The sequence below is a fragment of the Neoarius graeffei genome, chromosome 5 (assembly GCF_027579695.1).
Source record: "Neoarius graeffei isolate fNeoGra1 chromosome 5, fNeoGra1.pri, whole genome shotgun sequence".
NCBI lineage: Eukaryota > Metazoa > Chordata > Actinopteri > Siluriformes > Ariidae > Neoarius > Neoarius graeffei.
In genome coordinates this window covers 157189-171124 of record NC_083573.1, presented here as the reverse complement: position 1 = coordinate 171124, position 13936 = coordinate 157189, and the positions used below count along the sequence as shown (strand labels likewise).

General features: G+C 42.0%; 1 protein-coding gene across 6 annotated transcripts in view; it reads left to right on the top strand.

Moving 5' to 3' along the window:
* Positions 1-13001, top strand: part of zbtb7b (zinc finger and BTB domain containing 7B) — a 71746-nt gene extending 58745 nt beyond the window's left edge. For 5 of the 6 annotated variants that reach the window (XM_060920889.1, XM_060920887.1, XM_060920888.1 and 2 more), the window contains 2 exons: positions 8912-9888; positions 10397-13001. In XM_060920889.1, coding sequence (XP_060776872.1) covers positions 8918-9888; positions 10397-10865 — 1440 coding nt within the window. In that variant the 5' untranslated portion in view covers positions 8912-8917 and the 3' untranslated portion in view covers positions 10866-13001. The remainder of the gene's footprint in view (positions 1-8911; positions 9889-10396) is intronic. The other variant, XR_009654680.1, reaches the window with a different exon arrangement.
* Positions 13002-13936: the final 935 nt, after the last annotated feature.

Genomic DNA, 13936 nt, shown 5'->3' with positions numbered 1-13936 from the left:
TGTGAGTGAGTGAGTGTGTGTGTGAGTGAGTGAGTGAGAGTGCATTTTGGATGACATTTTCTCTGTGTGCGCGTGTGAGCGCGTGTGTGTGTGTATGTGTGTGTGTGTGCATGTGTGTTGAGCAGGTTATTCAGGTGTGCCTTGTGGTGTGTAGAGATTTTGTAGGATGGCGAGGGGCGGCTTGTTGCTAAGGGGAAGTAGCATAGTGGTGGAAAGTTCCGGGCTCAGGTGTAGGTGTGTGTGTGTGTGTGGGTGGGTGGGTGGAGGGAGGGAGGGGGAGGGGGGTTAATATCAAAACAAGATGCATGCACACTGATGCACTCCTGAGACAGAGAGACAGACACAGAGGAAGACACATGCATCAATCGCAATGCATTATGGATAATATACACACTCCCTCAGACTTAAAAACACATACACACCATGTTCTCAGCTCAGATACTGCCTATATCCCTGTCTGTCTGTCTCCCTCTCTCTCTGACACTCTCTCTCTCTCTCTCTCTCTCTCTCAATATAATTCTATTTAATTCATTGTCACAAATAACTCTCTGCAATTAAGTCACTAAGTGTCGAATTGAACAGAAATTAAATAACGTAAAAGAAGAAGAAGCAGCCTTTGTCACATGCACACTCAAGCACAGTGAAATTCGTCCTCTGCATTTAACCTATCTGAAGCAGTGAACGCGAACAAACACACACAAGTGAGCAATGAGCACACACACATACCCAGAGCAGTGGGCAGCTATGCTACAGCGCCTGGGGAGGAGTTGGGGGTTAGGGGCCTTGCTCAAGGGCACTTTAGCCCAACCTCAGGATAGGGCCACCCCATGTTAACCTAACCGCATGTCTTTGGACTGTGGGGGAAAACGGAATGCCCAGAGGAAACGCATGCAGACACGGGGAGAACATGAAAACTCCACACAGAAAGGCCCCCCTCAGCTACTGGGCTCGAACCCAGAACCTTATTGCTCTGAGGTGACAGTGCGAACCACACCACCATAATGAAGTAAAATAAAACCAGAGAAATTAAAACAGCATTCTGTGTGTGCGCGCGCATTTCTAGAGAACCATCTCAATTTTGTGTGTGTGTGAGAGAGAGAGAGAGAGAGAGAGAGGACCTGCACAGCGATCTAAAATGACAGTCAGCTCGATTTGGTGTGAACCCACTCTGACACTGTGCTTTGTAATTAATTCTATGGGTTTTTAACTTTTTATTCTGCAGAAAACCCCAACCCCAGATTCCTGTTCACACAGTGCCTGCGTAATGATTCGTGCTGAATGTATGTCTGCTTATAAACAGGTGTTATAAGACCTTGAATCCAGATATCTGGCAGATAACCTCTACTAAATCTCAGTGAAAAGTTAAAGATTAGCCACTTGGAATCTTTACTTGTACTTGTTCTTTTCATTTAAGATGCCATCCGGTCCACGTTTTTTTTGGATTTAAGCGTGCCTATTTTGTGTCAGTTTAGTAACAAGGGAGTTCACAGGAATTTGAGAGTCTTCTCACCAATTCTAATTTAGTTTCCACAGTTTTCTGTATATTTTGTTCAGGTTTTTTGTTCATGAATATTGGAATATAAAGTGATTTAAATGGCTGATACATGTTGATATACTTCTCAAATCATGTCGGTTATGTTTGTGTGTATTGTGTTGTTTTTTTGTTTTTTTTTAGTCTGAGTGTATATTTCTAAAGTCTTTGTGCACCATAATAATTTAGGCAGAAATATATTGTGTGAATTCTCATATTGAAAATATTTTCACTCATTCACTTCACTCGTGATATATACATTCAACACTCGAAGATAAACTTCATATCTTCACGCAACCATGTAATATCCTCTCTGTGTGTGTGTGTGTGTGTGTGTGTATGTGTGTAATAAATAAATATATATGGGCGGAACGGTGGTGTAATGGTTAGCGCTGTCGCCTCACAGCAAGAAGGTCCGGGTTCGAGCCCCGTGGCCGGCGAGGGCCTTTCTGTGTGGAGTTTGCATGTTCTCCCCGTGTCCGCATGGGTTTCCTCCGGGTGCTCCGGTTTCCCCCACAGTCCAAAGACATGCAGGTTAGGTTAACTGGTGACTCTAAATTGAGCGTAGGTGTGAATGTGAGTGTGAATGGTTGTCTGTGTCTATGTGTCAGCCCTGTGATGACCTGGCGACTTGTCCAGGGTGAACCCCGCCTTTCGCCCGCAGTCAGCTGGGATAGGCTCCAGCTTGCCTGCGACCCTGTAGGACAGGATAAAGCGGCTAGAGATAATGAGATTATTTATATATATATATATATATATATATATATATATATATATATATATATATATATATATGAGTGATTCCACGCTTATGGGTACTGAAATGGGGACATGAACTTATTCACCTAAAACCATTTCTTTTTTTACCATCAGGTCACAAAACATGTAATCTTTAATGAATGATATGTTAAAAGATAACTTTAATTTTCTGAGATGTAATAAAAACATATTTATATGCCAAAGTCAGAACGTAACAGAAGTGTTGTGGACACATATATTCTCAATTTTAACAATGTACAATTACTTTTTGAAACATAGGAAGGTGATGTTTTAGCAAATATAATTAATAAACGTGTAGTAGAATAAACATACACATTCTTTCAATAAGATTAACATGGTATATAGCTAGATTGTAATTAATTTGTAACAGACGCAAGATGGACAGTCGTAACAGAAGTAATGTAACAGACATCATTTTGGAACTCATAGGCTTGACTTTGGCATATAAATATGTTTTTATTACATCTCAGAAAATTAAAGTTATCTTTTAACATATCATTCATTAAAGATTACATGTTTTGTGACCTGATGGTAAAAAAAGAAATGGTTTTAGGTGAATAAGTTCATGTCCCCATTTCAGTACCCATAAGCGTGGAATCACTCATATATATATATATATATATATATATATATATATATATATATATATATAAAACTGGTCAGCGCTGTCGCCTCACAGCAAGAAGGTCCTGGGTTCGAGCCCCGGGGCCGGTGAGGGCCTTTCTGTGTGGAGTTTGCATGTTCTCCCCGTGTCCGTGTGGGTTTCCTCCGGGTGCTCCGGTTTCCCCCACAGTCCAAAGACATGCAGGTTAGGTTAACTGGTGACTCTAAATTGAGCGTAGGTGTGAATGTGAGTGTGAATGGTTGTCTGTGTCTATGTGTCAGCCCTGTGATGACCTGGCGACTTGTCCAGGGTGAACCCCGCCTTTCGCCCGTAGTCAGCTGGGATAGGCTCCAGCTCGCCTGCGACCCTGTAGAAGGATAAAGCGGCTAGAGATAATGAGATGAGATGAGATATATATAAAACTGTTTTGTGGTTCTTTTCTGTCTTATTTTTACAGCACATTTATTTCCCTGGTACTGTGATTTAATGATCTTTTAGACTTTCACTCAGATTCTTGACTGGAGGAGTTTGAACAGCAGTCCTTCATGCCACACTGTATCAAATGCCTCCCGAAAGTCTACAAAGCAAGCAAAGAGTTTGCCCTTTTTGTTTTTGATGGTAGGGTTTTTGAGGGTATGTAGGGTGTCTGTGGTCTGTGGTGCAGTGTTTGGGTAAAAAGCCAATCTGGTTTTTATTTTGGACATTGTTTTTGGATGAATGTGAGAATTCATGAATTCAGTATACTGTAGAACACTTTAACCAGACTGCTGCTAACACACACACACACACACACACACACACACACACACACACACACACACACTACTTTCTGGGGTCAAACTTTTTCACCCTTCTTCAGAATAGAAACTGCTGGTGTCTAGAATGAGGTTGAATAATTTGGTTTGAGCTTCTTGTATCTTGCCATTATAGACTGGTACCAAAATTCAAAAAAGTGCTTATTTAAGGAGTTCAAGGCATTTTTGAGACAAAGTCGGCAAACAGTCTTATTTTGTCAATTTGGGTGTGCCGAATTCAAATCTGCAATATGCCGAGCTCTATCTAACCTCTGTTGACCTCTAGAGGTCATTGAACTTTGGGCCTGTAAACGTCTCAGCTGAACCCAGTTTCTCAGCTTTCTAAGGAATGAAATGTACTAAAATGATTAATGAAGTTAGCAAATGGCCTTGTTTGTTAAATGTTTGGGTGCTGAATTCATTTTTCATTTGTAAAACGACATATGACCTCTGATAACCTCAAGGTCATTAAACTTGGCCTATAGGCCTATGCATTTAACGGCATTTTTAAACTGACTTTACTCCCCCAAAAAGAATATGAACAGACAAAAAACAAATAGAAAGGAACAAATACAACATTAAATGCCAGTCCATGTACATGTGACTTACTTTTCACAATGAGAATGCCTCGGCGATCACCTTACATAACATTGCATTACATTTAGCGGTTATTGTTTATACAAAGCTACTGAAAAAAGGACAGATTCAGCAGCATACAAAATGTGGGGGCATACAGGGTATACAGGTTCATCAGGGTTAGTGTATATGAGAGTTTTTTTCTTTGTTGTCTGTTTTTTGTTTTGTTTTAAACGGGGTAAAGCCTTTACAAAAAACAAACAACAAAGAAAAAAACTCTCATACATATATCTCATATATACTCTCATATATTGCAGATTTGAATTCGGCACACCCAAATTGACAAAATAAGACTGTTTGCCAACTTTGTCTCAAAAATGCCTTTGAGTGTCACAATTCTGGATTTTGGTACCAGTCTATTACTATATTTAACCATTTCATTGCTGATGTTATCTGGTCCACATGATCCTCAGAAAGTGAAATTTTGTAATCTGGACAGTTCTGGTGTGTTTTAATAGCAGTTTCCATTTCACTGAGTGTTTTCTCAACTTTTGATTATCTATGGTTGGCAGATTTCAGTACTCACTCACTCACTATCCGTTTTAACGTTTTCTTACACCACAGGTGTGTCAGATGATGCACGGCTTGACTGTAGCATCTTTCTCCAATATTTTGGTGCCAGGGCATCATCAGCAGTGAGGCCCCACTCCAGTACAGAGCCAAGAACAGAGTAGATCTGTGAAAAAGATTGTTCCATTTTGTGTTGCTAATGTTAGAGATTGTTAATCATGTTGTAAATACGCGATTAATATATTTTGTTGGCGGGGTGGGGGTAGTGGGTGTTGGACTGGTTTGTGGATCTCAGCAGTTGATTTCATTTATTGGTGTCTTCTGTTGGGTAGGTAAGAAGATTGCTGGGACACGTCTTTGAAGGTTTTGGCAAACACTCTCACTCTTTCCTGGTTAAGGTGTAGCCCACGTGTGCGAGGTGGATGGGGGAGTTACGTACTCCGTGTATGTTGGGGAGTTTGGAGCAGCCTCTTGTGATCTCCATGTTGATTTGATGGATAACTGCAGGTGCTATGTTGTTTCTGGGCAGTAGAGTGGCGATGAATAGTCTGGTGTTTGGGAATAGTCTGGACTCTCTCTCTGCTACTCTGCAGATTTCCCCAACTGTTTTCTGATGAAGGGAATGCAGCTCATTGGATCCAGTGATGTATTTGGGATTCCTCAGGCTGTCTCCAGTGCTTGACCTGTGTTTCTGCATTTGAGAATTTGCACATCCTGACTGGGAAATAGTTTATTTGCTTCAATATATTCACCACTGGAGTCCACAAGCATGACTGTTTTGTTTCTGTCTGCTTGTTTGGGGTGGGGCAGGTGTGTCTCTGTCACAGGACATCATGTTGATTTTGTTCCAGTGCTGGCGACTCAGTGCGTGCTGTGGCCTGCTCTTGGACTATGGCTGGTTCCGCCATGGAGATCTGTTCATCCAGGTGGAGTTGGTTTTGGGAAGAGCTCTGTTCTGATGGTTTGTGTTTCATGTGATTTCTCCCTGTGTTCCTTTTGTGTGTGGTGCTGAGGTATCTGTGTTGTTGACTGGTGCCTTTTTTTTTTTTTTGATGAGGTGTTTGAGCTCATCTCTGAATTGTTGGATTTCTAGCTTTGAAGTGTTTTCTCTGAGACTTGCTTCCTCTTGATTAGAGTGATTTGAACTCCAAGAACGTGATTGTCTTCCTCAAGTTTCATCGTTATGGTCTTGGCTTTATTGGTGTTCCTGCACTGTTAAGCTTTGTTTACTAGCTGTTCAAACATCATAAAGCCAGGATAGAATCTGTTCTCTGAATTCAGTGAACTGAATCTCCAGCATGGCTGAACTCTCTAGAGCATGTTGAGGGACCTCTGGGAATGGAGCAGTGGAGGAACAAGGCCCAGGAGCTGTTCTATTAAATTCTCGTGATGTAATTTTTTTTCCTCATGAACTTCTTCAGCTTGTTAAAATTGTTTTCAAACTGTTGTAGGTTTTTAGCATTGCCTTGAATTCAGACTTTATTTTTGTTATAGATATTACTGGTTGGCACAGTGTTGTCCAGGTCTTAACTGTAGATAACGAGTTGGTAGTTGTTGCATATTCCTCTCTTTTTAATAAGAGGGTGAGAGGGCTTCTTTCCAGGTGTTTGTGTTTTATTTATATGATTGAGAGAGTTGTGGTCAGAAGTTTACAACCACTGACCTGAATGTCATCTTGGATAAAATTAATTCCCTTTAATATATTTTATATCTTGGCTTGTGTTGTCTTTCTTGTCTGCTTTCTTCTCCCATTTCCAATGACTTGTTTTGCTTTGTGTTTCTTTCCTTTGCTGCTTTGTACAGTGCAGATTTTGCTGGTTGTTGGATTTTTTTTTCTTCAGGTTTGTACCAGAAGTCAATATATAATAAATAACATTTGTAGAAATTTCCTCTTCTTTTTTCCTGATCTCTCTCTCTCTCTCGCTCACTCACCCTGTTCATGAACATGTCAGGGAAATTGTATTTGTATAATTTGCAGAATTTATATTGTTTGTTCTGTACACTCTGTGTGTGTGTGTGTGTGTGTGTGTGTGTGTGTGTGTGTGTGTGTGTGTGTTTGTACTGCATCACACTTTGCTTGATAAAAGTTACAGTGCTGTGTTGAAGTCATTAAAGGAATAGTTTAGCAAAAACAGTGTCAGACACAGTGTTTAAAGTCTCTCTCACCCAAAACTGATGAACTTCAGTGTGGAACTTCCTGCTCAGAGTCAAACATTACTGAAATACTGTAGCGTATCAGTCAAAAGTTTGTACACCCCACTCTACTCATTTGTAGGTGTTTCTGTATTGTGACTATTCTCTACATTGTAGAACAAAACTGAAGACACCAAAACCATGAAATAACATCTGGAACATTTATGGAAGTATGTGGTAAACAAAAAAGTGTAAAAATAAATAAATAAATAAATAAAATTGATATTTTAGATTCTTCAGTGTATCCAACGTTTCCCCTGATGACGCTTTGCACACTATTGGCATTATCTTAACCAGCTTCATGAGGGAGTCACCTGGAATGCTTTTCAATTAACAGGTGTTTCTCATCAAAAGGTAATTAGTGGACAAGTTTCTTGCCTTCTTAATGTGTTTGAGATCAAACAGTAAATAGTAAGTAATAAAAGTACAGTAAATAGCCTGATTCCATACCTGTAGTAATCCATGCCAAAAACCGAACAACTAAGTAAAGAGAAACGACATCCATCATTACTTTAAGACATGAAGTGACCTTTTAATTCATAAAAATAAAAGAAATACACGGAATTAGAAGGTGTATCCAAACTTTTGACTGGTTCTGTACATCATGGAAAAAAACTGTAGTCAGAATAATCAATGCTCTGAAAGACGAGGCTTCTCATATGTAAAACTGTCACTGAATTGTCTCTGTTAAAACGTTTAATGTGTCTCAGTGTTCAGCCAAGCTGCATGTGTGACAGCCGCATTTCTCATCTCATCTCATTATCTGTAGCCGCTTTATCCTGTTCTACAGGGTCGCAGGCGAGCTGGATCCTATCCCAGCTGACTACGGGCGAAAGGCGGGGTTCACCCTGGACAAGTCGCCAGGTCATCACAGGGCTGACACATAGACACAGACAACCATTCACACTCACATTCACACCTATGCTCAATTTAAAGTCACCAGTTAACCTAACCTGCATGTCTTTGGACTGTGGGGGAAACCGGAGCACCCGGAGGAAACCCACGCGGACACGGGGAGAACATGCAAACTCCGCACAGAAAGGCCCTCGCCGGCCACGGGGCTCGAACCCGGACCTTCTTGCTGTGAGGCGACAGCGCTAACCACTACACCACCATGCCACCCAGCCGCATTTCTAATCACATTATTAGTTGCCTAGTTCATCTGGTTTTCTTTAATGTGGTGTTGCATTGCTATGTTAGACAAAAAAAAAAAAAGAAGCAGGCAACTAGAGAACTAAAGTGATGGCTATTGGTAACATAAACTGTGATATTATTTCATTTGCTATTATTTGTACTGAGCGTATGACATTGACAACTGTAGTTAAGATAAGATAAGCCTTTATTGTCTCCAAAGTGGAGAAATTCATCTTGGGCAAACGAGAGTCTGACATGAATTCACAAAATCAAAAAACACATTTACACACTACAAAAAACAAAAACACACACATACCAGTTCTTCCAATACATTCACCATACCTCCCAACCCCCTCACCAGTTCTTATTAAGTAACTTAAGCTATTTGTAGCTAACTGCATAAAGTGGAAGGGTTTCACAAATCAAATAATGTTCCTTCACTGTGCTTAGTGCTTCACACCACTTAGCTTGTTATAATCCTCTGAAAGAATCTCATGCAGACCCAACTGGTAGCATACCAGTGGAAGTGCAGCGACTGGGGACGCATCTGTATGTCTCGCACTGGCCTGGTCTGCCACCAAAAATCGCATAAAATATAGCAAACCACTCATCCAAAGGGAAAATCTACATCAGGAGATTACTCACTGCACACAAGTAGCTGCAGTTTATTCTCTGCTGTTGTGTTGTGTGTTCTGAATAGTGTGTGCACTGTGTCCCATGTACCTGTAGGTGGCAATGTCTCCTGGAGAGGATGGTCTGATTGGAATCCCATTCCCAGAACACAGCAATGAGCTTTTGTCCCGCCTCAACGCTCAGCGCCGCTCTGGCCTGCTCTGTGACCTCACGCTGACCTCCCGTGGTGCCCGTTACCCCACACACCGTGCTGTCATGGCCGCAGTCAGCCTGTATTTCCGCCGGTTGTTTGGGGCGGAGGAAGTGGGTGAGGCTGGTGAAGTGAGTGAGGGCTGCAGCGTGTGCCAGCTGGACTGTGTGTCCCCAGATGCCCTGGATGCTCTGCTGGAGTTTGCCTATACAGCTACATTAACCATCCGCTCATCAGGCATGCGTGAGGTCCTCGAGGGGGCCCAACTGCTCGGCATCCAGTGCGTGGCTGATGCTTGTCGCCACATCTTGGGCGAGGTGGGAGAGAATGATGAGCTGGGTGGGGAGGGTGGCGAACTGAGTGGGGGGGGTGAGTTGGGTGTGGCCAACAAGGAAAGAGCAAGTTATGCTGAGAAAGACCAAAAGACACCATCACGCAGGAAACAAGACCGTCGCAATGTAGAGAAGGCATCGTCACCTGTACGTCCGGCATGGAACACACAATCCCAAGAGGACAAGCCTAAATGTGAAGCTCCACCCACCCTTGAGCACAAACCCCACCCATCACAGAATGGAGCTTCACAAAGTGCTCAGCAGGTGGCGCTCATGAATGGAGGTGCGCACTGGCATCCACAGTCAGTGAAAGAGGAGGAGTCAAAACCCGAGGGGCTCACACCTCCTCCGAACCACACCCCCTCTCAAGCTGAAATAGCAGTGGGCGGAGCAGTAGAGGGTGTAGCCAGGAAGAGGAAGTCTCAGGCTCCTCAGCAGTGTCCCGTCTGCCAGAAGATCATCCACGGAGCAGGAAAGCTTCCACGTCACATGAGGACACACACGGGCGAGAAACCATTCCAGTGTATGACCTGCGGTGTGCGCTTCACACGGTCTGAGCTTTCCCCTTCTTCTTAATGTTCACTTGCGTTATCATATATTTTTAACTGTTGGGTTTAGTTCCAGTTTTTTAGAAAGAAAATGGCAGTGCCTGTTCCATAGCCAGCTAACTACATGCTCGATAATGCATTAATTAGGTATTAGCATATTAGTTTGTGCTGCGTAAATCACAATGAAACATAAAGTATCTCTAATTAGAACTTATCATGTGTGTTTTAGCTAAAAGAACACTGACAAGTAGTGAATTTGAGATGGAGCATTAAAGAACATGATGTTCTAGAAAAACACAAGCATCCTGAATGCTAGAACTTTGTCTGTTTTGGATCTGGCCATTGACAGAGTGTGGTGTTCCAGATGTGAGCAAGTATTTAGATGATTAGCGAATGGTAAGGGTGTATAAACCCTAGCCATTGGACTGCGGTAATGAATTTTGGATATAGCTGTTAGAACAGGTGGTGTGTATCTAACCCGGCAACTGTGTTTGTTGCGTTTCCTCCACAGGAATGATAAATTGAAGATCCACATGCGGAAGCACACAGGCGAGCGACCGTACTCTTGCCCCAGCTGCCCCGCCCGCTTCCTGCACTCCTATGACCTGAAGAACCACCTGTCCCTGCACAGTGGTGTGCGGCCCTTCGAGTGTCCACTCTGTCACAAAGCCTTTGCCCGTGAGGACCACCTGCAGCGCCACCGCAAGGGCCTTGCCTGCCTTGAGCCTCGCCCACGTCTGGAGCTCCGCCCACGCCGTGCTCACCATGCTGCCTCGCCACACTCTCCACTGTCACCACCATCGTTATCTCCAACATCCTCATCATCCACCACGCCACACTTCTTGTTCCGGCAGGAAGTGGAGAACCCGGGCACTCCGTCACATGGGCCATTGATCCCTGGAGGAATGGCGTATCTCCAGTGGAGGCTGATGGAAGAGAGAGGGGGTACAGGATGGAGGGAAGATGAGGAGGAGTCTTAGAGTTTGCAAGTGTGTGTGTGTCAGAGAGAGAAAGAGAGAGATTATGCCGCTAATTAAAGACCAACTTAATGTACAAATCACCAAAACTCTTAACAAAAGGAATCTGAATAGGAGAAACGGGTTATTTTTTTCCTTCCCTTTTGTGTTTTTCTAAAATGTGCTTAAATTTGTTTTCGTTTGTGTAACACTGGAACGTCAGGGCTTTGATCATCTAATGCGTTTTGTGTTCAACTTTAATGAAATAAATGAATAATAGGTTGTTAATATATTCAGGGTGATGAAATGTAGAATTAAATAATACTGTGAGTTGAGCGAGAGAGGGGGGATTTATGGCGTTTAAACAGTGCTTTTTAATTTAAATCTGAAGTGTCTCTCCAAGATTCTGTTCAAACGCCATGGAAAGTGGTTTATTAGTGAAACGCTGACACCTGGTGGTGTAGGACATAACTGCACTTGCTCACTTCAGCCTCCGTGCACGTAACACACCCTCGTCTCATCCACTTCTCCAACCCCTCTAAAGTGTACAACTTTAGTGTAAAGTCACCGGAGTGTGCATAGAAGACACTGAAGTACACACACACCGACTGCGTTTTAATGTAACCTAAACATAACCCGAAATCAGATGTTTTATATTCATTAATTTCCTGAGCAACCCTGTCGCTACAGCCTCGTAGCCAACTGGGCATTATTGAAACCTCCTAGAGACAGCATAGCAACCCCTTGGGACCTCATAACAGCTACGTAGCAAGACCCTAGTAACCAGGTGACATCGCATCGCAACCACCTAGCAACACCCTAGCAACCAACATCATTAGCATAACAATAGCCTAGCCTAGGAATATGACACATCGAGAGGGGAAGTGTTTTCCTGTGAATTCCTAAAATACACAATCAGTTTAGCACTTAAACAGGTACATGTCTGTACTTTGTCATTTGTTGTTATTATTATTCTTCACAGGAAGTTCATGTCACTTCCTGTGTAGATAACTATGAGCTGTTGAGCCGTCTGTGGGTTTATTTATTAGTTAAATGTTTAATATTTGTTTAATGTTTGTCTTTAAAACACACTCACTCTTGTTTGTCTCTCTCTGGTTAGTGATACTACAGTGAGGAGGGAAAGGCCCTAATCCAGTAGGGGGCGTTGTGCTCCCACACACCAGCCTTCACGTGTTTTAGTACTTGTATCTCTGTGTGCTTTCATGTTGAAGGTGTGTCTCAAATCATATATCCATAGTGCACGTGCAGTAGCGTGCTCACACTGGGATAAATTGCTTTTTTTTTGGAGCAGATGGAAACTGGCCAATCAGAACAAGAAAGAGCTGACAACAGGAACCAGTGACCAATTAAGTGAGTGGCAGTGTGCTGAGTGTGTGAAATGCCACACGGGTCAGAACATTTTAATTTCCTCTTTAAGCCCAAGCTTAATAAACTTTTCAACTGGGAGCTTCACTGTTCTACTGAGTGAACAGTCAATTCTGCAGATTCTTCTTTTACTACCTGCTGCAGAGTTCATACTTTTCTGTGGACATGGAATTGTTGGGGATGGAGCTTGCTCTTCTGCATGCCACTGGTCATATCCCATCTTTACAAAATAACAACCCTCTTATCTACCATTTCAGTCATGTTTTTGGTTCCTCGGACAGTTTCAAAACATTTGTTTACTCAGGTGGTGCCAGAACTCTGTGGTTCTGGTTAATAGTTCTGTTAATGCTTTAAGTCCATTCTGACCAGTTTCACAGATTGCAATGTTTTTTAGTTCAATTTAAGAAAAATAAACCAAATAACTGAATCAGTCGTGTGTGTTTTAAAGAGAGGTTTTAGAACTGTGTGAGTAAAACTGCCTTCAATTTCTCAGGAATTATAAAGCAATGCACTGAAAGAAGTATGTAAATTAGCTGTGGATATTATTATCCCTTGTTTATTTTTATGGAATACAGACAATATTTGAAATTCCTAAATAAATAATTATAAAAGCCTATATTGTATAGAATTATAGTTTATTACACAGAAGTGGGTGTTGGTGAGGGAATTAACAGGTAACTTTTATCACTGTTAATAAACAGAAATAATTACATGCTGTAACTTTTCTCTGGTATAAACATACATGGTCAATAAACAGAGAATATTCTCATAGAATCTCTTATGGGTTTTGTGGATTATTTATGTACCGAGCAATGTTATAAGGGTTTTTGCTCATTTACGTTTAAGCAGTTTGACAGACACTTTTATGAAAGATTTTTTTGTGACATATCTTTAATTATATGTGTCAATCTATTCTTCAGTAAATCTATAAATATTATGTCCAACAAATAGATCAATAATTAAATACATCAATAAATCTTTCAATTATTATTCTTACAAAATTAATTTTAATTTATATTTCATGATTTATTGACATTTAATGAAGGAATGAGATGGTCAACGACGGCGTAGCTCACTCCAGCCCTGTCTAGGCCAGAAGGAACGATCTAAAGTGGGCCACCATCCATCCGTCATCTGTAGCTGCTTATCCTGTCCTACAGGGTCGCAGGCAAGCTGAAGCCTATCCCAGCTAACTATGGGCGAGAGGCGGGGTACACCCTGGACAAGTCGCCAGGTCATCACAGGGCTGACAGACACAGACAACCATTCACACTCACATTCACACCTACGCTCAATTTAGAGCCACCAATTAGCCTAACCTGCATGCCTTTGGATTGTGGGGGGAACCGGAGCACCCGGAGGAAACCCACGCGGACACGGGGAGAGCATGCAAACTCCACACAGAAAGGCCCTTGTCGGCCGCTGGGCTCAAACCCAGGACCAAAGTGGGCCACCTTGTGCAATAAATGCTGCAAGTTTTATTTATTTATATATATATATATATATATACACATAAGCAATATCCACCCTAGGAATAGCAACCTATTTGCCAAAAGGATTCCAAAACGGTGAGGAATTGACAGAGAAGTGATTTTTGTTGAACTGCTCATTTAGGCTTAATTAGTCCATAACTTCATTAATCATTGTAATGAAGCAAATATGGGTAGAAGTTCTATGCACCCTAGGTACCCCTATCTTCATGCCAGAAA